The sequence below is a fragment of the Pogona vitticeps genome, chromosome 2, assembly GCF_051106095.1.
Source record: "Pogona vitticeps strain Pit_001003342236 chromosome 2, PviZW2.1, whole genome shotgun sequence".
Classification (NCBI taxonomy): Eukaryota; Metazoa; Chordata; class Lepidosauria; order Squamata; family Agamidae; genus Pogona; species Pogona vitticeps.
In genome coordinates this window covers 248586501-248609745 of record NC_135784.1, presented here as the reverse complement: position 1 = coordinate 248609745, position 23245 = coordinate 248586501, and the positions used below count along the sequence as shown (strand labels likewise).

Here is a 23245-nt window from a genome sequence, read left to right as displayed (position 1 = left end):
ACCGAGACTTGGATAAGTTGTCACAGAATAAAGATGTTTTGTAGAAGACCTTGACATCCGTGACTCATTCTGACACCACAATGGGTTGGAAGGAGATAAAGGGGTTGATAGGAATCACAGGGCCACTGGGAAATACAGCCACTGAGGGGCTCTGAGCACACCTGTGAGATACTACTTACAGCTCAACTGGAGAACACAAACCTTGCCTCTACTACCCATACAATAATACTGTATAATATAATGGAACTGTAGAGCTGGAAGGGATGCTCTGGATCATTGAGTCCAGCCCCTGTGAAGGAGGCTGTGGCGGAATGCCATCACATTACATCACTCCTGTCTGTCCATCATGTAAGCTCAAAAAGGTAGGAGCCTATGATAGAGCAGGAGGGGCGGAGTCAAAGAGACGGTTGAGGAGTTAGAATGACAGTTATGGGGGTAGAGAGAAGCAGGAGAGAGAGAGAGGGATTTGAAGAGAGAGAGTTAGGAGATTGAATTGAGAAGGTTAATACATAAATTGAACAGTTGCAGTGATAGAGAGACTAGGGAAAGAGTTATAAGGAATAGAGAATACATAACTAGTACAAGTATATTGTTGTTGTGAATAAAAATACGGTACATTCAAACCAGTGCATAACCAAATCCTATTTAATGAATGATCCAGAACATCTGTGATTTTCCCTTTATGATTTACAGAACAATAAAAGAACATCTGTAATTTACTCCTGTGATTCTTAAACTTAAAAGTTCAATAAACCTGTTATAGTTGGCAGCACATGTGTCTGAAATACGTATTTGGTATTGTGAGAATAATACCTGGTGGCAGTGTGTAAAGAGGAAACCTATGTTTAAGGGAGAAATAAACAAGGGACACTGGATGGATACGACAGAGGCATAGTGGGGAATTGAACCCCCAACCAACCAGCCTCTAGTGCACAGGGGCTAGGTGTTCCTCCCACAATCCTCTAGTGCACAGGTATTAGCATATGCTAATACCTTTTAATACCTGTGCACGAGAGGATTGTGGGAGGAACATCTAGCCCTTGGGTGTGCTTATCCCTATGATTTCCCCAAATGTGGAGAACTCAACTGCATAATTTATGTTAATAGGGGATTGCGTTTGTTATTTCCCTGGCATTTCTAAAATCCTTTTCATCTCTTTTTCCTTCATCAGGACCTATTGCAAAGGCAGCAAATCCTGGTGAACTCTTATACTGTATTGCTTTCTCCCTCTTTTTCTACCCAGTGGTAAAGGAACAGGGCAAAAGGAGTCACCATTATCAGGAGCCAGGAGGGTTCTTTGACTCCTTTCACCCTCTTTCTTTGCTGCTAGAGAGAGAAAGAGGGGGAAGGCCATCTGAGACCCACTGCATTTCCAAAGGCAGTGCAGGTGAGGGGATTGCTTTTCCCCAATATGGTATGGGGAACTATCTTTTGCAAGATGATGTTTTCTATGGACAGTTTTTGCAAGACAGTGATTTTTTCCCCATTGGAACGCATTAAATAGATTTCAATGCATTCCTATGGGGAACTGCGTTTTGTAAGACAATGTTTTCGCAATACTGCGATTTCCACGGAATGAATTAAAATTGTCTTGCGAGGCACCACTGTATTGATTTTGCTGCTGTCTGAACTCTAGGCAGAGCAAAGTTAGAGAGAAATTCTGTAGATAGTAGACTTTGTATTAAGGAAATAGAGAAGCCAATTAGGGCTATATATTGCTAACTAACACTCTTTGCAACATTTACTTACACAAATTACTATGGGGGAGGAGGGTTACAACAACATCCATAATGAATTGCCTTTAAAAACAACTTTCCAAGTACCCAACAGAAAAATAAACAACTCAACTGCTGAATAGTTCAATGAGAGATGGCTCACCAGCCCAAACCGACCTGTTTCTCTCCATGCTTCCCTTGCAATGGGCAGGAAGGTGGGTCAAGGGCAAGAGATTGTGGAAGTTGTAGTCCAAACCTTGTGGAGTTCCGCTGCCACCCCCTTCTTGAAGCAAACTGGTATACTCAAGCCACTCACATGCTGCCCTTTTTGCCTTCACTGAACGGATCCTCAGGGTTCAGGGAGAAAGAGGAGCGACCGACTTTCCGCCGTGCATTTGCTTAAGTCCCTCTATGGCAGCCCCATGGATTTTGTCCTCAGCACTCTCAGTTCAATTCCCAACTGTCTGATTTGAGAGCTTACTCTGTCTCCCAAACGATTTACAAATAGAGGCACACAAACACCTGTGTACACGGAAGATGGGAAGATCTCAAGTCTAACGTCCCTCAAAGCCATTTAAGGTCGGCCAGGTGAATCCTCCCTCCCTTGACAGCCAGACAGCCAGCCACAACAGGACAACAAGAAAAGCCGGAAAAACTGCCGAATTCCACCCACTAAGCCAGCCCTGTCCCTAGAAATCCTGCCAGGAAGGCCCATGGCAATCCCGCCCAAAGAGATGCCGCGCCACCCCAAACTGATCTATTTCTCTCCACGCTTCCCTTTCAACGGGCAGGAAGGTGGGTAGGAAGGCAGGACAGACAAATGGGGCTCATCTCTCCCCACCCGGCTGCGAGGCAGCACTTCACCGGGTGAGGATGGGGACCTGAGAGATCCTTTCCTTCCACCTGATCCACACTCGGTGCTCCCCTAAGGGAGAAAGGTGAGACGTGGCAGGCAGAAAGAGCGGGATCGCCTGGCAGTGGCGGCGGCACCAGATCCACTGCCAGCACGGTGGCTGCAGCTGCCTTTACAGGTTTGGCTCGCTCCATCGCCCCCCTACCGCCTCTTCTGTTCCTTTGGCCCCACGTTGCCCCTTTTCGTTCCACCCCCCGAAAAATGAAATCACACCCTGGGGGGCGATATCGCCCATGTTAAGAACCACTGTTAGAAAACACGACTACTGTGACACCAAAAATATTAACGTATTTATTGGGGGGAAAACAAAAAAGTATTAGAACCCACCTCATCAGTTCAGTATTTATTTTTTTAATCACTAGTTTTTTTGTCAGCGGTGCATAAATTTCAGAACCCAGTGTTCATCTGTGGCATCCCATACTCTTTAATGACCAAAAAAGCACTTGTACTGTTTTTTTCCCTGTACACAGAGATTATTTCTATGAAAGAAGATAATTAAATTGTAAGGTTTCTTTATTATGTATCTTTTTGTTTTATATTTAAAAATCACAGTAATGTGGTATGATATAAAACAAGTATATGGCTTGTGCTATACCTGTTTGAATTACCTGTTGGGTCTCCCTGTAAACAACCTTGCAACATTGCAGATGTTTCATTGTGCACGTACAGCTGGCATGTAGTCCACAACTGCACAGATCAAGTCAAAGTAAATCGTTTTCAAAGAAAGCAATTAGCAGAACAGACTATGAAACCTGAAATTTCTGGTTCTGCCTAAATCATGGGGCAACATTGCACTGATACAGCAGTAGGTGCAGTTTTCTATCATAAATATTTATTGGCTATTGCAGCAGTCCTTAGAAGTAGTTCATGTTAATACTTTATTTGAGGGTGTGTGTTTTTGTATGTGCATGATACAGTGGAGGCATGTGCTAAATGACATACCATATTTGTTGCTTTTGTGTTCCTTTGCAGATGGGTTTTTTGCAGATGAATGATGACTTCATATTTATTGAACCACTCAATCACACATTGGCTGTGACAGGTCATGCACATCGGATATACAGACGTAAAAGATCCATACGTGAGACAGCCACTGAAAAACCTACTTCTCATAGTCAGTACTGTGGTGTTCTTACTGGTAATGTAATCTTTATAAATATATTTCAATGCAGTAGGTATTATTTGTAAGTCTTCATCTTTGATTACTATTCTGCTTGTTATTTAGTGTTATTTTACATGGTTAATAAGGCAGTAAGGTGTTGTGGATAGATTAATGGACTAGATCTCAGGAGATTTGGGTTTGATTCCCTACTCAGCCATAGAAACTGGGGTGGGGAAGGTAGAACTGGTAAAGCCCCTTAAATACTTCACTGACTTTAAAAGCTGTATTAGGGTTGCTATATGTTGGTTCTGACTTGATGGCACATAACAGACCATGACCAAAATCCCTACTGTGCAGTCTGCTAAGTTGAATCAAGCTTTATTTATTTCAGTGGTTTGTGAAGAGGTCTTGTAATAAGCATATATTCATGGTAGTAGGTTTAACTAAAGTTAATGAAATGTATTTCCAGATACATGGGAACTCTACTCTCTGTTTAAAAGCAGTAGAGAACTCTTCTACTTAGAAAGAAGTTTAGCTGTAGACGTAAGACTTCCAACTAAATGTGTTTAGAATGGATATGCCAGGATTCTAAGACGACAAATTACAAATGACCCTGTCTATCCCACTTGGGATTGGAATGCTGTTTCTTCTACTTTGACATCCAATTTTCTTTTCTTTGTTCTGCTCTGTCTCTTCATTGTTGTTGTTGAATGTGGTGTTAAGATGTATTGCTCAAGAGCTGAGCTGAGTTTTGTCGAAGTACAGTATTTAGAAAATTACCCTGTCTTCAAGCTTTGCAGGCTGTTTCCAAGTCAGTCAAGAAAACTGCTAGAACGTTTAGATTTGTCTTACAGATAGCTTTTGCAAGCTAAATAGAAAAAATTGATTGCCAGATTGGAAGCTAAATAGAGTAGTGTTTCTGTAAACTGCTCAGCCTTAAAGTGTTAGAAATCCAGCCATTTTAAGTGCCCTTCTTGTTTTGCCTAGTTCAGGAATCTGATATGAATGAATGATGATACCATGTGATGTGCTTTTTACTCAATGCCTTTTCTTTCATTATGGATGAAGTACTGAGTATTAGGAGGGTAAAGTCTAAATCTCTCTTTTCCTCCTCTAGGAATTTAAAAGTGGCATATATGATCAGAAACCAGTTATATTGACCTGTCTCTGAAACCACTTATTAGGCAGTTTACAACATTTATACTTCTGTTCTTTTACGAAAAACAAATAGTAGTTTACCATTTCACCATCTTTTCAATTCTGAACTACATATGAAACACTGCAGTATGGTATCTCTAGGAGCTATTGTGCTTGGTTGCTTTCTTTTAAAACTTCTTCCTCTACATGACAGCAATTTTTAACAGTGAATACTTTTTGAATCAATAATCTCTCGAAATGGAAGAAGCTATTTAATGTGACCATTGTTTACACAATAGCCTTCTTATAAATTATTTTTGAAACAAAAGCAACAATGCAAAATACTGTAGAAATGCTATCACTAATATTGTTTTTTATTAGATACAGGGAAAGTATTTTGCTAACATTTCATCACATAAGAATATTCATAAGTTTAAAGTAACAAGCTAAACTGATTCTTTTAGGCTTGCATGATCAATGGAAATATACAAAATGATTTCTTTATATCGGTTATATCTGTTATTTCCCTTCTAAATAACTGTTACTGTTTTAGTGTATATAAATATTTCTTCTTTCTTTTTAGGAAAGAGGCTTTTGTTATCTGATGGTATTGTTTTATTAAATGGAATATAAAATACCCTTAACATAATCCATGTTAAAATTTAGTGCAAACTCATTACTGTTTCTCTGTACTTGTAACATGAGAAACAGTTTCTCATGTGATTTATTGTATGTTGCATTACTCCACATGCCGATACTATGGAAATACATTTGAGAGAGCTGTGATTGCATCAAAGAGCTGTCTCTGTGGTGCAATGGTTCCTAAACTTGAGGATATTGGACAGTGACTTCCAGAATCTTTGCCAACACAATCAGTCATCAAGTGTAGGGGACTGATGTCCAACAGCATCTTCGGAGTAGGGATGTCAGCAGCAACCTAGTTCTTAGGATATCAAGGCCAAATGCTTGACTATGGCATGAACACTGAGATGATACAGTGGCAAGGCAGGCAAAGTTGGGAGGGGAATTTCCTCCCCAAACTTTGTGCCACATCTGCTTGTGCAATAAGAAGGCTTGTGAGTTATGATGCTGCTTCTTCACTCCCTGCCTTCCTCCAAATGGCATGATGAACCCAAAATCAGTGTGCCAAAAACCCAGGACAGAGGGGAAGGGACTGGGGAGAGAATGCTTGAATAAAACAATAATATACTATCTCTTGAGGTTTGAGGCTGCTCCCGGAACTGTTCTTAGTTGCTGTTGAAATTTGGTTGTAAATTGCACGATTTTGTGATAAAGCAGGGTGACACAGAAAGGTGTAAAACTAATTACAATATCTTGGTGGTTCCACTTGGGAAGAAGAGTTTGGAGGAAAAAAGAAGGCACAGTAGCAGTAACTGGCATTTCTGCTGAGTGGAGATGTCAGCTGCCCAGAGACCTTTTGGTAGTGTGGGCAGCATATAAATAAAATAAAATAAAATAAAACACCAGCATTGTGCCTCTGGTATCAAATTCAGCAGCAGTAAGAAAAACTAATGGGCTGCACAGATGGGTTCACGGATCACATATTGCCAATGATCCAGTGATCTGTGATCCAGTATTATCCAGTGATGGCAGTGACCTGTGATCCAGTATTAATCATTATGTAAATATATTTCAGTTATCTATTGACCATCACTTCCGTTTTGAACAGAAACCTTCAAAAATAATGTATACTCAATCTGAGAAGAAGTGGAAAACACCAAGACCAATTTCCTCTTTGAAGTGAAAGCCGGAATGGAACTGAAAGACTGCTTGTGTCCTTTTAGAAGGAAGGAACCTCAGTTTTCCTCTGTGACTTCCAAAGAGAGTACAGTGGTGCTTCGCACAACAATGTTAATTGGTTAAAAAAAAACGTTGTGTGAAAACATCGTTCTGTGAAAACCATTTCCCATAGAGATGCATTGAAAACCAGATAATCCGTTCCAATTGGAACGGATTGCCGTCCTTAAGCAAAAATCCCCATAGGAAACATCGTTGTGTGAAACAATGTATCCACCATTCAAATGCATTGAGTAGGCTTCAAGGCATCTCAATGGGGGAGAAAAAAATTCACCAAAAATTAATGAAGACTCAGAACAAAGGCAGATTAAGTTTGCAAAGGTTTCACAAGCTGCACTAATGAAGTCCAAGCATTTAAAACAGTTTCTGAGTCTTTGTTAATTTTTGGTAAAAAAAATTCTGCCCCATTGAGATGCATAGACCCCCCCAACCAAGAAGCAGCATGGCAGCGTTAAAATTTTTTTTAAATCAGATTTGAACTTGGGCATCCAAATCCCAGAGGCAGGCATAGCCACAAGAGAACAGCAACCATTTCCTTGCAGAATTCCACACACACAAAGCATAACCCCCCCAACCAAGAAGCAGCATGCAGGAAAAAAAAAAATCAGGTTTGAACTTGGGCATCCAAATCCCAGAGGCAGGCATGGCCACAAGAGAACAGCAACCATTTCCTTGCAGAATTCCACACACACAAAGCATAACCCCCCCCCCCCCCACCAAAAGCAGCATGGCAGCAGTTAAAATTTTTTTAAAATCAGATTTGAACTTGGGCATCCAAATCTCAGAGGCAGGCATGGCCACAAGAGAACAGCAACCATTTCCTTGCAGAATTCCACACACACAAAGCATAACCCCCCCCCCCCCAACCAAGAAGCAGCATGCAGGAAAAAAAATTAAAATCAAGTTTGAACTTGGGCATTCAAATCCCACACAAATCCACAGAAACCCCCAGCCAAAAACCCCCCTGCAATTTCCCCAATTGAAAAAAAACCCATAACCAAAGCCAGACAGACCCAAATTCCCCCTTGCAAAAATCATCAGAGTTTTGCAATACAGTACAGTACAGATACACTGTAAAACCCACCACCCACCCAGGAGAAGAAATGCAAGCTTACCTTTGAAAATTCTCCAGCACAGAAAGCACCCACAAGACAGAGCAAAGAGGCAAAGCCAACCTTTGAACTGCATGTGGGAAAGTAAACCCAGGATGCATGGGGAAGGTTTTTTATCCCTTCCCTGCACAGGCGCAATGCATCCTGGGTACAGGCAGTTAGAAGAACAAATTAGCATTGCCAAACAGCCACCTTTCCCACCCTTTTTTGAAAACATCGTTAAATGAAACAGGGGACCCAAAATGCAATCATCCTGTGAAGCATGGTCCCAAAATCGTTGTGTGAAAATTCCCCATAGGAAACATCGTTGTGTGAGGCGGCAAATTTTTCAGAAAAAGCCATCGTTGTGTGAATTTATCGTTGTGTGAGGCACTCGTTGTGCGAGGCACCACTGTACGGTTAAGCCTAGGCTCCCAACTTAAATTCGGAATATTCAGATGTTAAACAGTTTCTTTTTAGGTTTTTTTACATTTTTCTTTTCCCTTCCATTATATAGTCCAGGAATGAGAAGTTTTATTTGTTTGTTTGTTTGGTTTGGTTTTGGTTAGAGTACATCAAACAGAAGATTCTATTGCTCCCTCTGCAGGTCCTGCTGTTAGGCCCTAGCCTTTGAAAAATAGATGTTTTTAGTTGGTAAACCAACAACAAGGTGTGTCTCTAGGAATATTCAGGAGTTAACACCTCCCCCTTTTTCAGTAACACACCTTAGAAAGCAATGTGATAGTCAGACTGGGATCACCTGCAAGAGAGCATTTCTGTTCAGCATAAGGAATCATTTTCAATGATATTGCAATATCATTGATAAGGGGTCGTGGTGGCGCTGTGGGCTAAACCGCAGAAGCCTGTGCTGCAGGGTCAGAAGACCAGCAGTCATAAGATCGAATCCATGTGACGGAGTGAGCTCCTGTCACTTTGTCCCAGCTCCTCGTCAACCTAGCAGTTCGAAAGCATGCAAATGTGAGTAGATAAATAGGTAGGAAGGTAAAACAGCGTTCCCTAGTCACGCTGGCCATGTGGCAACGAAACTGTCTTCGGACAAGCGCTGGCTCTACAGCTTGACAATGGGATGAGCACCACCCCCTAGAGTCGGACACAAATGGACTAAAAATGTCAAGGGGAACCCTTGATAAGGAAGGGGCTGAGAACCTATCCCTCAATATTATTTAGTTTTCATCATTTTGGGAGTTCAGCCAGCAGTTGTCACTAAAGCATCAATCAAAACTACTCCAATATGGCTCTTCTAAAGAACTGGTAAATTGCTTATAGGTTCTACCAGTTTTTATGGTATATGGGAAGGAACCATGTCAGAAAAGTTACTTCCCTATTAGAACTTCTCAGATAATTTAGATACAGTGTTTGCTGAGGGGACAGTCACTTCTGACCCTAAAGAATAGTCAGGTGAAAGGAGGAGAACAAGGGAATGGCCTCCTTTTAGCAGTTCTTTGAGCAGTTGTCATTTTCATTTCTCCACATTGTTTTACTTCTGGTTCCAGAGAGAGTAGGAGTGGCTAGGGCACTGCCATGCTAAGTATTATGAGAAAGAATATACTGTATATATAGAGAGAGAGATATAGACTCTTCCTATATTGTTTTGTTTGATTATATTGTATTGGTACCTTTTACTCATGACAAGGAAGGTTCTTCATAGTGGTCTCTATGAATGCACACAAATGCGTTAATCCTGTGCCTGTGCAGGATGTCCGGAAGATTCTAGAGCTTCTCCTCTTCACTCGGAGGCTTCTAAATCGGCGCCTTCCCCTGCCAAACAGTTGTCTCTTACCATCTCCTTACCTGTGAAGTCCAAGGAAGCCTTTAAACTGCCTAAAGCCAAGGCACATTCTAGTCCCGCCATTTCTATAAAAAAGAAAATCAACGACAAACCTAAGAAACTGAAGAAGCCATCTAAACATTCTACTTCACCTCCTCCCGCACCTCCCATACTACTCGAGGAGTCTGAGAGAAGGCATCGGACTCTCTGATACTGAGGAGCACATTCTTCCAGCCCAGACGGCTCAGGACATTATGTGCATGTCTCCAAACTCGGGTCGTTTTGAGGCTGCGCCAGCTGCCGGCCTGGCCATTGTCCCATCTAGCCCTTGATACTCAGGGTGGGCTGATATTGAGTCTCCATCGGAACAGGAGTCTGTCCATGACACTCCTAGAAAGAGGACAGAGAAGCGTAAGCATACAACTCCATACCAACCACAAGATGCAGTGATGGGTACTGTCAACAGGGTCTGCCACAGTTTGGTCACCCTGTCTACGCTCCATACGAGCCATACCCATACCAGGGTTATGCTTATCCACTTGAATATCAGAGCACAGCTTTTCCTCAACCGGCGTGGCACCATACCGTAGCCCTGCCGTTGCAACTTCATCCACAAACCCAAGCGGATTTTTCTACACCACAGGCGCCTCCTTCACGTAAAAGGTGAGCACCCACAGTACCTACAGCGCCTCCTAAACGCGCTAAACACAATAGCCGCCGTCCCTTGGTACAGGCTACTACTCTTTACTCTGGTCCCGGAGGACATGATTCAGAGCTGTTTTCCCCATCTACTCAGTCTGACATGGACATTGTACCAGGGGATATGATACCATGTCGCTCCCCTTCCATCATCTCTCAGTCCTTCCACAGCGACCACTCTTTGGCCTCCAGTGACTCTGACGTTCCTGATGCTGGTGGTCAGGGTCCATCATCCCAACTCTCCTTAGAGGACTTCTCATCCTACACACAGCTAATCATGCATATAGCTAAAACTCTCCAATTAGATGCACAGATCCCACAACAGGAACAGGACTTAGTCTTTCACAACATGGAGCAGGACAAAGCCTCCCCTGCTAGTGTAAGCCTTATACCAGCTCTCTTCAACCTGGTCAAAACCTCTTGGGATAAATCACCTGCAGCTGTCCAAGTCCCTCGCAAGATCGAGCACCATTATAAGACTCATGGATCAGACTCCGAATTCCTCACCAAACATCCTTCACCCAACTCCATTGTGGTCGAAGCTGCCCAATATAAGTCGCATACTCAGTCATCTGTTACGCCCATCGACAAAGAAGGGGAAAAGACCAATGCCCTAGGCAAAAAGCTCTATTCTCTTGCTGCCTTACTAATTAAAATCGCCAACTATCAAGCGATCATGGGCACTTACCAGAAACATATTTGGGATAAAATACTCCCCATGTTACAGACTCTGCCTGATCCTTCTAAAACCGAGGCTCTCAACATCTACGAAGAGGCTAATACCCTCATCAAACAACAGAGGTCTGCCGCAAAACACACAGCGGATACGGCCTCCAAGTCTATGTTAACCGCAATAGCTATCAGACGTCACGTGTGGCTTAGAGCGGCTAACATTCTCGACGACACTAAGACTAAAATCGAAGATCTTCCCTTCGATGCTATTGGACCTTTTAACTCCAAAACAGACGAGATCATGGAGAATATTCACAAAATGAGGAAAAATGTCTAAATCGTATGTACCATACCAGCCATATCGGTACCACAAACCGGCTTACAAGAAGCCTCTGTACCAATCCTCTACTCAATACCAACCCTTTTGGTACAGTAAACAACAGCATGATCGGACCTATCAACCTGCACAGTCCACCACTCCGCTGTTTAAGCAACAACGCTTTCATAGCCCCAAGCAGTCCTTTCGTAAGACTCAGCATAGGGGTAAGCAATTCTCCTAATTTTTCATTTGCCACCAGACTGTTACCATTCCTTTCAGAGTGGTGCAACATTACCACAGACAAATGGGTTGTTAACATCATTGAGAAACGTTATTTAACAGAATTCTCGCTAACCCCTTTACCAGTTTCTGTCAGAACTACTCCATTTTCGGTGCTATTACATCTGGTAATCTCGTTTCTCTTTTCTAAAGGGGCGATAGTCAGAGTTCCATCTTCTGACATCAGTGAGGGTTTCTTCTCTTGCTACTTTGCAGTCCCCAAGAAAGACCTATCATGGACCTTAGAGATCTCAATCACTACATATTGTATAAGAAGTTATGTATGTTAACACTTGATTCCATTCTTTCTCTCCTGTCTCAGGGAAACTGGTTCGTCACCATTGACTTGCAGGACACCTAATTCCACATTTCCATCCACCTGCCTCAACAAAAATTTCTTCAGTTCCGGTTTCATCACAGCACCTTTCAATTCACTGCTCTCCCATTCGGGCTCTCCACAGCCCCCAGGACATTTACAAAATGCATGGCTCCAGTTGTGGCGTACCTCTGTACCAGAGGGATAAAGATCTTTCCCTATATCGACAATTGGCAAAATCCTATCAAGATGCCGTCTCTGCCAGAAATCTCACTCTCTGTATTCTAAACAAACTCGGGTTGAAGATCAACAGGCAAAAATCTCACCTCGTATTTTCCTGAATTGTCTCCTACATAGGAGCAACTCTGGACTCTATCCACACAAGAGCCTTCCTACTGCCTCAAAGAATTCTAAAGATCCAGGTGGCAGTCCACAAATTTACACTGTTCGCAACCGTGACTGCGTTCGATACTCAGCACCTCTTAGGTCTTATGGCGTCCAGCACTTCAGTGGTGCTTCACGCAAGACTCAAGCTCCGACCACTTCAGTCTTGGTTCCTCACCCAGTACGATCCCCTAATGGACCCTCCTACAAAAAAGCTACGGGTCCCTCCACATGTGGCGCACCATCTCGCCTGGTGGAATATTCCCAACAACCTATCGATGGGGAGACTATTTCACCCTCCTTATCTATCCATCCAGGTCATCATGGATGCCAGCCCCTCAGGTTGGGCGGCTCATTGTCAAGAGCTGCAAATTCTCGGCCTGTGGACGAAACGTCAGAAGACCATTCACATAAATCAGCTAGAGATGTTGGCCGTCATAAAAGCCTTCCAGGCTTTCCTCCCACATATCAAAGGACAAGTAGTGCAGATAGTAACGGACAATACCACAGTAATACATTACATAAACAGACAGGGCAGAACTCGATCCCTGCCCCTCCTTCGCTTGACCATACATTTCTGGGAATGGTGCCGTACTCAGCAAATCTTTCCTCAAGCGATCCACATTTCATCCCAAGACAATTTCCTGGCAGACCGCCTAAGCAGGCTACCCATCAGGATGCACGAGTGGGCTCTCAACCAAACAGTCTTCATGGACATTTGCCATCGATCGGGGCCGCCCACAGTAGATCTTTTTGCATCCCACTTGAATACCAAATGCAACCGATACTGTTCCAGGGCAGGCATAGATGCCTCCTCCCTCGGAGACACCTTCCTGGTATGGGGAGCTCACTTACCTGTTTCCTTCAATACCACTGCTTCTCAAAACCGTAACCAGAATCATTCAATACTGAACAAACGCAATCCTCATCGCTCCTTGGTGGCCGTGCCAACCATGGTTCACTCACGTATCGGAAATAACGGAGGAAATACTTCACTTACCTCCAATACCGTCCCTCCTCTCGCAGAACGATGGGGCCCTTCTCCATCCCGATGTCCAGTCTCTCCACCTGACCGCGTGGAACCCCCAGTTCCGTGCGATCTTAGACAAAGCGTGAAAGCCATCTACTTCCTGTCTCTACGACAGTAAGTGGAAATCCTTTACTAAGTTTACTCAATCGAACGGACTTGTCCCAGTACCAGCATCTCTCTCCACCGTACTTACCTTTGTATTATGCCTCTTCAATCTTGGACTTGGTCATTCCACTCTCAAAGTGTACATCTCAGCAATCATGGCTCACCAACCTCCTCAATCTTGCTCTGCCAAACTTCTCTCCCATCCTACAGTTAAAAGATTCCTTAAAGTCCTGCAGATTATCTGGCCCCCTTCACAGCATATCGTACCACAATGGTCCCTTCCACTTGTATTGGAAGCCCTTACCAAACCACCATTTGAACCTATGGCTACTTGTTTTGAGAAGTTGCTCTCCCTAAGGACTGCCTTTCTCATGGCTATCACATCAGCCAGAAGAGCAAGCGAACTAGCCGCACTCCGGTCAGATCCTCCTTACCTCCAAATGCATCCTGACAAGGTTACTTTATGCCTCAACGTCTCTTTCCTACCAAAGATGGTTTCGGAATTTCATATCAACCAGCCTATTGTGCTCCCAACATTATTTCTTTCTCCGTCCACGCCAATACAGTGTAAACTCCACACCCTCAATGTCAGAAGAGCTCTTGCCGTCTATCTTCACCGTACTAAACTGTAGCAACCCCAGACCTACTGGAGTATCCCACCCTGTAGTTATGCTGCCACCAACCATTCGCTCTACCAAGTCACCCAGACCAGGAATGGATTTTAATAAACAAGAGAACAAGGTTTATTGAAAAAACAAACAGGGTAAATAAAAGGATCAGGTAAATAGGATACTGGAACTTGGTATAGTCCCAATCATACACATACAACAGATTGGTTCCCCCGGAACACTCTAAGGTAACGCACAGACCCTGAACCTATCCGTTCTGGCTACCTAGATAGAAACCTGAACCTATCAGGTATGTACTATCTGACGAACAGTTGTACCCAGTCTGACCCACAGACTCCAACTCCACTTCTCCACGTCAGCCCCCTTACGAAGGACTTCCCCCAAATATATACAGTACAGCTCCTCCCCCCTGATGTCCCGCCTTCCACTCTCCATAGGATGGAACTTTCCCTCCAAACCCATGACAGACAGGTACCATCAGTGCTGTATGTGACACCTCTCCCCTATATAAGTTGTTTTGCGGGGAAAAGCTAAAGTGCTTTTCTCCAAAAAAACAACCAGGATCAAAACACATAAACAGTTATACATTATAATACAATCCCATAACCCATACTTACTCACTCTAGGTCAAACATATCACTTATGCATTTATACATTAATATTTGCAATACATTAAGTTACCTTTATTAATACAAACCACGCCTGTTCAATAAACAGGTACATTTAACTTTTGGTCACCAATATACACAGTCCATGGTTTCTTCGCCGTCTTCACTCGTCGGGTCTTCTTGACAAGGCGTCAGCAACACAGTTCATTGTCCCTCTGACCACCTTCACTTCAAAATCAAAATCTTGCAGGTTTAAAGCCCACCTCATAAGTTTACTATTATGTGTTTTCATTGTCTTTAACCACTGCAGTGGTGAGTGGTCAGTGCACAGAACAAAATGTCTTCCCCAGATGTAAGGTTTGGCCTTCTGAATCGCGTATACTATGGCCAGGCACTCCTTTTCCACGGTTGCCAAATGTCTCTCACCTTTCTGGAGTTTCCTACTCAGGTAGGACACTGGATGCTGGTCACCATTTTCATCCTCCTGTCAAAGAACTGCTCCTACCCCGCTGTTAGACGCATCGGTGTAGATGATGAACTCACGGTGGAAGTCGGGAGCACGCAGCACTGGATAATGGATGAGCGCCTCCTTCAACCTCTGGAACGCCTCCTCACAGTCGCTGGTCCACGGGATGCGGTCATCAGTCTTCTTCCGCGTCAGATCGGTCAGCGGAGTCGCCATCTCGCTAAACCTCGGGATGAACTTTCTGTAGTAGCCCACCAACCCAAGAAATGATTTGACTTTTTTCTTGGTGTTGGGTCTGGGCCAATCACGAACGGCTTCTATCTTGGCCTCTAGGGGTTTGATCACTCCTCCCCCTACTATGTGACCCAAGTATTTTATTTCTGGGCTACCCAGCTGACACTTGCTTGCCTTTACTGTTAGCCCTGCTGCACTTAACCTCTGCAGCACTATCTCCAGGTGTTTCAGGTGATCTTCCCAGGTATTGCTGAAGATCCCTATATCGTCAATGTAGGCCACAGTAAAGTCACTGAGCCCTGCTAAGGTCTGGTCCATCAGCCTTTGGAATGTGGCTGGTGCATTTCTGAGACCAAAACTAAGTATTCTAAACTCATATAGACCGAAAGGGCTGCAAAATGCGGTCTTTTCCTGATCCCTGGGATCAATCCTTAATTGCCAGTAACCCTTTACTAGGTCCAATGATGAAATGAACCGACAACCCCCTATGGTTTCAATCAGGTTGTCTAGCCTGGGCATTGGGTAGGCATCAGGAGTGGTTACGCGGTTTAATTTCCGGTAATCTACACAAAATCTAATGCTCCCATCAGGCTTGTCCACCAGGACTATCGGAGAGGACCAAGGACTAGAAGAGGGGACGATTATGTTCTCCCTAAGCATCTCGTCCAGCTCCTTCCGCACCTTGTCCCTATAGGGTCCCGTCACTCGGTACGGGGATACTGCTTGCGGGGGTGCATCCCCTGTGTGGATCCGATGCATCACTCCCTTCACTATCCCCGGCTTATTTGAAAAAACCTTATGATATTTCGTGAGCAGCACTTTTAGTTCTTGCTGCTGGTCTTGGGTGAGTGCAGGACTGATCTTCACCTCATCTGGGTTGTATTTCACTTCCCCTCTACCCTCCCAGAAGGGCAATTCAGCTTCCTCACTCTCAGCTGCTTTTATGGCAAATAAAACCCTCTGTTCCCCTCTGTAGTAGGGTTTCAGGGCATTCACATGTACCACCCTCCTTGCTTGGTGTTCCTCCTGTTCTATAAGGTAGTTCAGGTCCGACATCTTGGAAATGACCCTGTATGGTCCTGCCCATTTGAGCTGCAGTTTGTTCTCTTTGCAGGGCCTAAGCCAAAGCACTTCCTCCCCTGGGTTAAAGTGCCTCTCCCTGGCTTTCTGGTCATACCATGTTTTCTGTCTGACCTTCTGAGCTTGCAGGTTTTCTGCTGCTAGCTCTAGGTTTCTCTTCAGGTCATTCATTAAAGTGTCTATATACGTCACAACATCTTGTGGGTCACCCTGGGTGATCTGCTCCCAATTCTGTTTGATTAAATCAAGTGGACCTTTTACTTTTCTCCCAAACAAAAGTTCAAACGGACTGAACCCGGTACTGGCTTGGGGCACTGATCGGTAAGCAAACAAAAGGGATTGCAGCTTCTGGTCCCAATTGTTTGGATTCTCTGCCAAGTAAGCCCTAATCATGCGCATCAGAGTCCCATTGAACTTCTCCGTTAACCCATTACTTTCGGGGTGATAGGCAGTGGTTTCCTTGTGCTTAATTCCACAGATTTGCCATAACCGTTTCATGAGCTTTGATGTAAACGATGTGCCCAAATCTGTGATTATTTCTGAGGCAAATCCCATCCTGGACATATACCCCACCAAGGCATCTGCCACTGTGTTAGTTTCGATGTTAGTCAAGGGAATGGCTTCGGGGTACCTCGTGGCATGGTCCACAATGGTGAGAATGAACCGGTTCCCCCTCTTTGTGGCCTTGGGCAAAGGTCCCACAATATCCACTCCTATACATTTGAACGGGGTGTCAGTCACAGGCAAAGGGCACAACTTCGCTTTGGTCCTGTCATGGTTATTCCCCTGCCTCTGACACACATCACATTGTTTACAGAACTCCTTGATCTGCTTCCCTATTTCAGGCCAGTAAAAATTTTGTGTGATTCTCTGCTGTGTTTTGTTCACCCCCAAGTGCGCAGCAAACACGTCAGAGTGCCCCCTTTGTAAGATCATGGGGCGATACTTTTCAGGTACCACTAGCTGACTTCTGATCCCATCTCCCCCTTTTGAGATATTCATCAGGGTCTCTCTATATAAAATTCCCTTTTTCCCGTGAAATCTCGCTGGGGTTTCAGGTGTTAGCTGGGTGTCTGTCACCTTTTCAAAACACTTTCGGAGAGTGGCATCTGCCTTTTGCTCTTGGCCAAATTTGCTGTCTGTGGTTAAGGTTTCTGCCACCGCTTCGGGACTACCCTCATCTGCTTCAGCCTCGGGCTCTTCAGTACCCCCCTGAACTGTCCCCGTGGTAGCTTGTGAGCGTGTAATCACTAGCACCCGTTTCACATGTTCAGCCAGGTCATTTCCCACGAGCACAGCTGCTGGCAGAGTCGATGAAATCGCTAGACGCCAGACTCCCCTCCAGCCTTGAAAGCTCACAGGTACCTCAGCTACTGGCAGTGAGATCACCTGCCCCTCAATCCCTGCCACCTTCAGGCTCTCATTTGGTATTATATGCTTCCTAGGAATAATGTCTGGATGGCACAGGGTCACCTGGGAACAAGTATCCCTTAGCCCCCTATACTGATGGTCCAGTATTCCTACGTCCACCCCAGCGGTCTCAAACAATTGCGAATCTGTCCTAACTAGTAAGCAGCGCTTGACCTCCACAAGAGGACCATTTTCCCCAGCCTGATCAGCAGATGTAACTGGTCCAGAGTGAGTCGCCATGGCAACAGGCTCCCTCAGTGGCAAGGAGCTTTGCTCTGTCTGGACACAGAACACAGCTTTTGGCTTGGTTCCACTCAAATCATGAGGCAAATTTCCCTTTAGCTGCTTTAATTTCTCACACTCTGAGATTAGATGGCCCTTTCCTTGACAGAAATAACATTTTCTGCTGTACTTGGAGTCTTTCTCATCTGTTTTTGGTTTTCCTTCCAAAATCTGAGGTCTTGGTGGTTTCATGTCAGAGGGCTTCCCTTCAACATGGGCCCCTCCCACTTGCTGGTTTTTCCCTGGTCCCTGAGAGTACCTGCTGTAGGTTTCTTTGGGCTTACCCACAGTTTTCCCCTCAGCACCTAAGGGCTTCCTTATTTGGGAAATAAAATCTGCGATCTCCGCCGCTTCTGTCACAGTTTTCGGTTTCCTCTCTCTCACATGGAACTTTAGTTCCCCATGCAGGACTGAATAAAATTGCTCCAGCGCTATCAGGTCTTTGAGCTGCTGGAAGGTCTCTGTCCCCTCCTGAGACAGCCATTTCTCTAGCAACCTCACCAGTTGGGCCCCCACTTGGGTAAAAGTCTGCTCTGGTTTTTTTGTGAGTGACCTGAATTTTTGCCTCAGCTGTTCAGCATTTATCCCATGCCGGGCAAACACCAGTTTTTTAAACTCAGCGAAGTCTTTCAGCAGTTCCACTGGCATCTCTGCATAGACTTCTGCCAGGCTGCCACTGATTAAAGATCGCATAATGGTCATCTTCTCAGTTTCCCTTACTGAGAAGTCCACAAACGCTCTTTCCACGAGGGAAAAGAACACCTCAGGGCAATCTCCCTTGTTGTACACAGGGAATTTCTTCAAGTCAGTTTTAGACAGGCTGCCTTCCCCATTCCCTGGGTTCCCCTCATTATTATTGTTATTCCTATTTCTACTCATTATTTCCAGCTTATTCAGCTCAAACGCCATTCTTTCTAACTCCAACTGTCTCTGTTTCTCTTCCCTTTCCATTTCAAATTGTCTTTGTTTCTCCCTTTCCCTTTCCTCCATTTCCCTCACCCTCAGTTCATGCTGTTGGGCTAGGAGCATTTTTCTGAGTTCTGAGGTCAGTTCTCCCGTGCTCTCATCCTGCACTGAGCCAAATTCCTCCTCAGAACCTTGGTCTCCCTGTGGTTCTCTCACTTCCCCCATTTCTGCCATTTGGCTTCGAGTCAAGGGCATAATCCCCCCAGACCAGGCTGCCTTCAAAAGTCACGCCTCAAAATAAAGTGACAACTTTTTTCCTTTTGCCTCAGAAACAGCCTTCTATAGACTGCTGCTGTCCCTCCAGCACCCACTTGCAACTGTTGCCAGACAGAATTCACCCCCTCTGCTAGGCCTCTCAGCAGACAGGCTAGATCACTGTTACTTCACGCAGCTTTGCCTCAGCCCTTTCCCGCCAAAACGGGTTGCCTCAGAGCTCCCTAATCTAGTCCCCCAATCTGAGTTTGCACGTTCTTCCACTAGCCTACCTCCCCGTGAGGTAAGCCTAGAAGATTACCTACGCGCCCTCAGATTTTCCCTGACTAGACCCCCCCTTGCTCTGGGCACACTAGCCAAGGCTTTCCTGGACCACTGGGCAACTGGACCAGTCGGATCCCACCCGCTGGACACCAATAAATGTAGCAACCCCAGACCTACTGGAGTATCCCACCCTGTAGTTATGCTGCCACCAACCATTCGCTCTACCAAGTCACCCAGACCAGGAATGGATTTTAATAAACAAGAGAACAAGGTTTATTGAAAAAACAAACAGGGTAAATAAAAGGATCAGGTAAATAGGATACTGGAACTTGGTATAGTCCCAATCATACACATACAACAGATTGGTTCCCCCGGAACACTCTAAGGTAACGCACAGACCCTGAACCTATCCGTTCTGGCTACCTAGATAGAAACCTGAACCTATCAGGTATGTACTATCTGACGAACAGTTGTACCCAGTCTGACCCACAGACTCCAACTCCACTTCTCCACGTCAGCCCCCTTACGAAGGACTTCCCCCAAATATATACAGTACAGCTCCTCCCCCCTGATGTCCCGCCTTCCACTCCCCATAGGATGGAACTTTCCCTCCAAACCCATGACAGACAGGTACCATCAGTGCTGTATGTGACATAAACACCTCAGGCGTTCTCCACACATTCTCTTATGCTGTCACAGACCCACCAAAGGTGCTCCTGCTTCTCCACAAACCATATCCCGATGGATAGTCCAACTCATACAGTTGGCTTATCAGCGTGCTAATAAGCCTATACCGGATGGTTTGAAGGCACATTGTACTAGAGCGGTCTCCACTTCGACAGCTCTACTCAAGGGTATTCAGATACAGAACATCTGTAGAGCAGCTACCTGGTCTAACCCTCTGACGTTCATGAGACACTACCCCCTCGATGTCAGAGCCAAAAGTGATGCGGCCTTTGGAAGGGCGATACTGTCACAGAGCCTTCGTGAATACATTGATACTGGCATCCTTGATACTGTGACGGCCCTCCTTCTGGTGAGTACAGCTTGCTAATCACCCATTTGTGTGCATTCACAGAGACCATTATGAAGAAAGTTAGGTTACCTACCTGTAACTATGGTTCTTCTAGTGGTACTCTGTGAATTCACACATCCCTTCTTTCCTCCCTGTTGTCCATCTCAATACTATCAAATTTTCATACTCATCTTCACTCTATATGGTAACGGTGGACTCAGGGAACTGAAAGGAAGGTTGAGGGGGTGGAGCCTATACCATGCAGGGGGGAACTAAATTGTTTCTTTTTTCCAAGCTCTAGAATCTTCTGGATGTCTTGCGCAGGCACAGGATTAACCCATTTATGTGAATTCACAGAGTACCACTAGAACAGGGGTCAGGGAAATTTTTTACCTTTTACCCCCCCCAAAAAAAATTTATATACACCAACATTACCCCCTTGATTCAAAAGGAAGGAAATCATGTGTTTGTGTGTGTGTGTTTAGTCGTTTAGTCGTGTCCGACTCTTCGTGACCCCATGGACCAGAGCACGCCAGGCCCTCCTGTCTTCTACTGCCTCCCGGAGTTGTGTCAGGAAATCATACATTATTTGAATTAAAAATATTATTGAATCTACACAGGCTGTGTACCAAACTAGCAGGATGCACCAAATTTGATAAAGGTGTGCACTATTTTTGCTGGAACACATTGCACTCTAGCCATGGTGTGGTATAGGGTGTAGTAAGGTGTCCAACGTGCCTAGCAAGTTGCATTAATTTTTTGCTAGTTCGCAGAGGATTTAATCATCATCAGTTGCTACCAGAGTGGTGCTAGCAATGACATGCTTGCTAGAGACAGCCAACGCAGAATTGGGGAGGGGGCTTTCCCTACCACTTTAATCCTTCTATGTGTGGTGTGCAAAAAGGAATAAAACAGGCTAAAGGCCATGTCACCCACTCTGGTGCCACAGCACAACATCAAAGGACCAGTGCGCTATTTTTTTAATCGTCATCAATGGAAAACTCAGCAGTGGCCAGAGGACTGGAAAAGATCAGTCTACATCCCAATCCCAAAGAAGGGCAGTGCCAAAGAATGCTCCAACTACTGTACAATTGCACTCTTTTCACACGCTAGCAAGGTTATGCTCAAAATCCTACAAGGTAGGCTTCAGCAGTATGTGGACCGAGAATTCCCAGAAGTACAAGATGGATTTCAAAGGGGCAGAGGAACTAGAAACCAAATTGCTAACATGCACTGGATTATGGAGAAAGCCTGAGAGTTCCATAAAAACATCTACTTCTGCTTCACTGACTTTGCAAAAGATGGCAGAAAGTGAGGAGGAATTAAAGAACCTCTTAATGAGGTTGAAAGAGGAGAGTGCAAAAAATGGTCAGAAGCTCAACATCAAAACAACTAAGATCATGGCCACTGGTCCCATCACCTCCTGGCAAATAGAAGGGGCAGATATGGAGGCAGTGACAGATTTTGCGTTCTTGGGCTCCATGATCACTGCAGAGGTTGACAGCAGCCACAAAATTCAAAGATGCCTGCTTCTTGGAAGGAAAGCAATGATAAACCTAGACAGCACCTTAAAAAGCCACCCTTTCCCTCCCCTAATTCAAGGTTTCTCTTTTTCTTGCTTGTTTTTTTTCATAGTTTTGAGTCAGGCTCTCTCTCTCTCTCTCCTTCACACACACACATCCACCCACCCTCCCTCCATTTACCCCCCCTCCATTTTCTCCCTCCCTCCATTTTCTCAATACATTTAAATAAACTTGATGAAGTCCTCTGTCTCTCGCACCTTTCTTCCCTCCTTCCCTTGTTTGCTCCTTGCTCCTTTCCCTCCTCCTGCTTCTTTGCAGTCATTTCTGGAGGAAGCAGTCATTCAGAAGCCCCAGATTGATTGATTGATTGATTGCCTGGGGCTAATCCACAGCTGTAACCAATCAAGCAGGCTTATCTCTGATCTCTGAATGAACGGAGGATTTACAAGTGCCCTGCTGCAACCAAGGAAGTAACAGGGAGATGTGGCTTACAATTTGAGGTTTGGCTGCAGAGGGTGGGGGTGGGTGGGAGGGAGGGGGTAGCATTCTGCTCATTACCCCCAGGATTTTCACTTTTACCCCATTTGGGGTAATTTACCCCTGTTCCCGACCTATGCACTAGAAGAAGCATGGTTACAGGTAGGTAACCTAACTTTTTAAGTGATACTTTTTTTTCTGTAACTGTCAGAGAAGGCTATCGTGAAGAGTTCTCATTTAGGAAGCCCAGCAAAGGTAGATTTGGACCTAGGTAGGATCAGGCTCTGGAGAAGAAGGGGAAAGTTTCCAGTGTGGTATGCTCCTAATTTGCTTCTACAGCATAGGAAGCTCTTAAGTTGGAAAGTTTTCCCTATAATCAATGTCTAAAACACACTATTGGTGGTTAAAACATGGTGTCAAGAGATCCGTGTACTCACAGGCATTGGGAATAAGGAAGGGATTCTCCACAGTGAATGGAAAAATTCAGCTAAACCCAAGATGTCATATTCTGACAGTCACTGAAGTTTTGAACAAAAACATACTAGAATTTTGAAGGAAAAAATCTTCAAGAACAAAGCATTTCAGGGAAACATTTTCCTGAAGATGACTAGGCAGTACGCCAAATTTATATTAGTGTTGTATGTTACCTTTTGGATGCAGAATATCTTAGGTGCAATACCTGACAACTCCCAATAGGGCTGGGGAAGAA

General features: G+C 44.6%; 1 protein-coding gene across 3 annotated transcripts in view; it reads left to right on the top strand.

Annotated features, from left to right (window-relative positions):
* Window positions 1-23245, top strand: part of ADAMTS19 (ADAM metallopeptidase with thrombospondin type 1 motif 19) — a 217564-nt gene that overhangs the window by 47973 nt on the left and 146346 nt on the right. For 2 of the 3 annotated variants that reach the window (XM_020797556.3, XM_020797555.3), the window contains exon 3: window positions 3601-3766. In XM_020797556.3, the coding sequence (XP_020653215.3) occupies window positions 3601-3766 (166 nt within the window). The remainder of the gene's footprint in view (window positions 1-3600; window positions 3767-23245) is intronic. The other variant, XM_020797558.3, reaches the window with a different exon arrangement.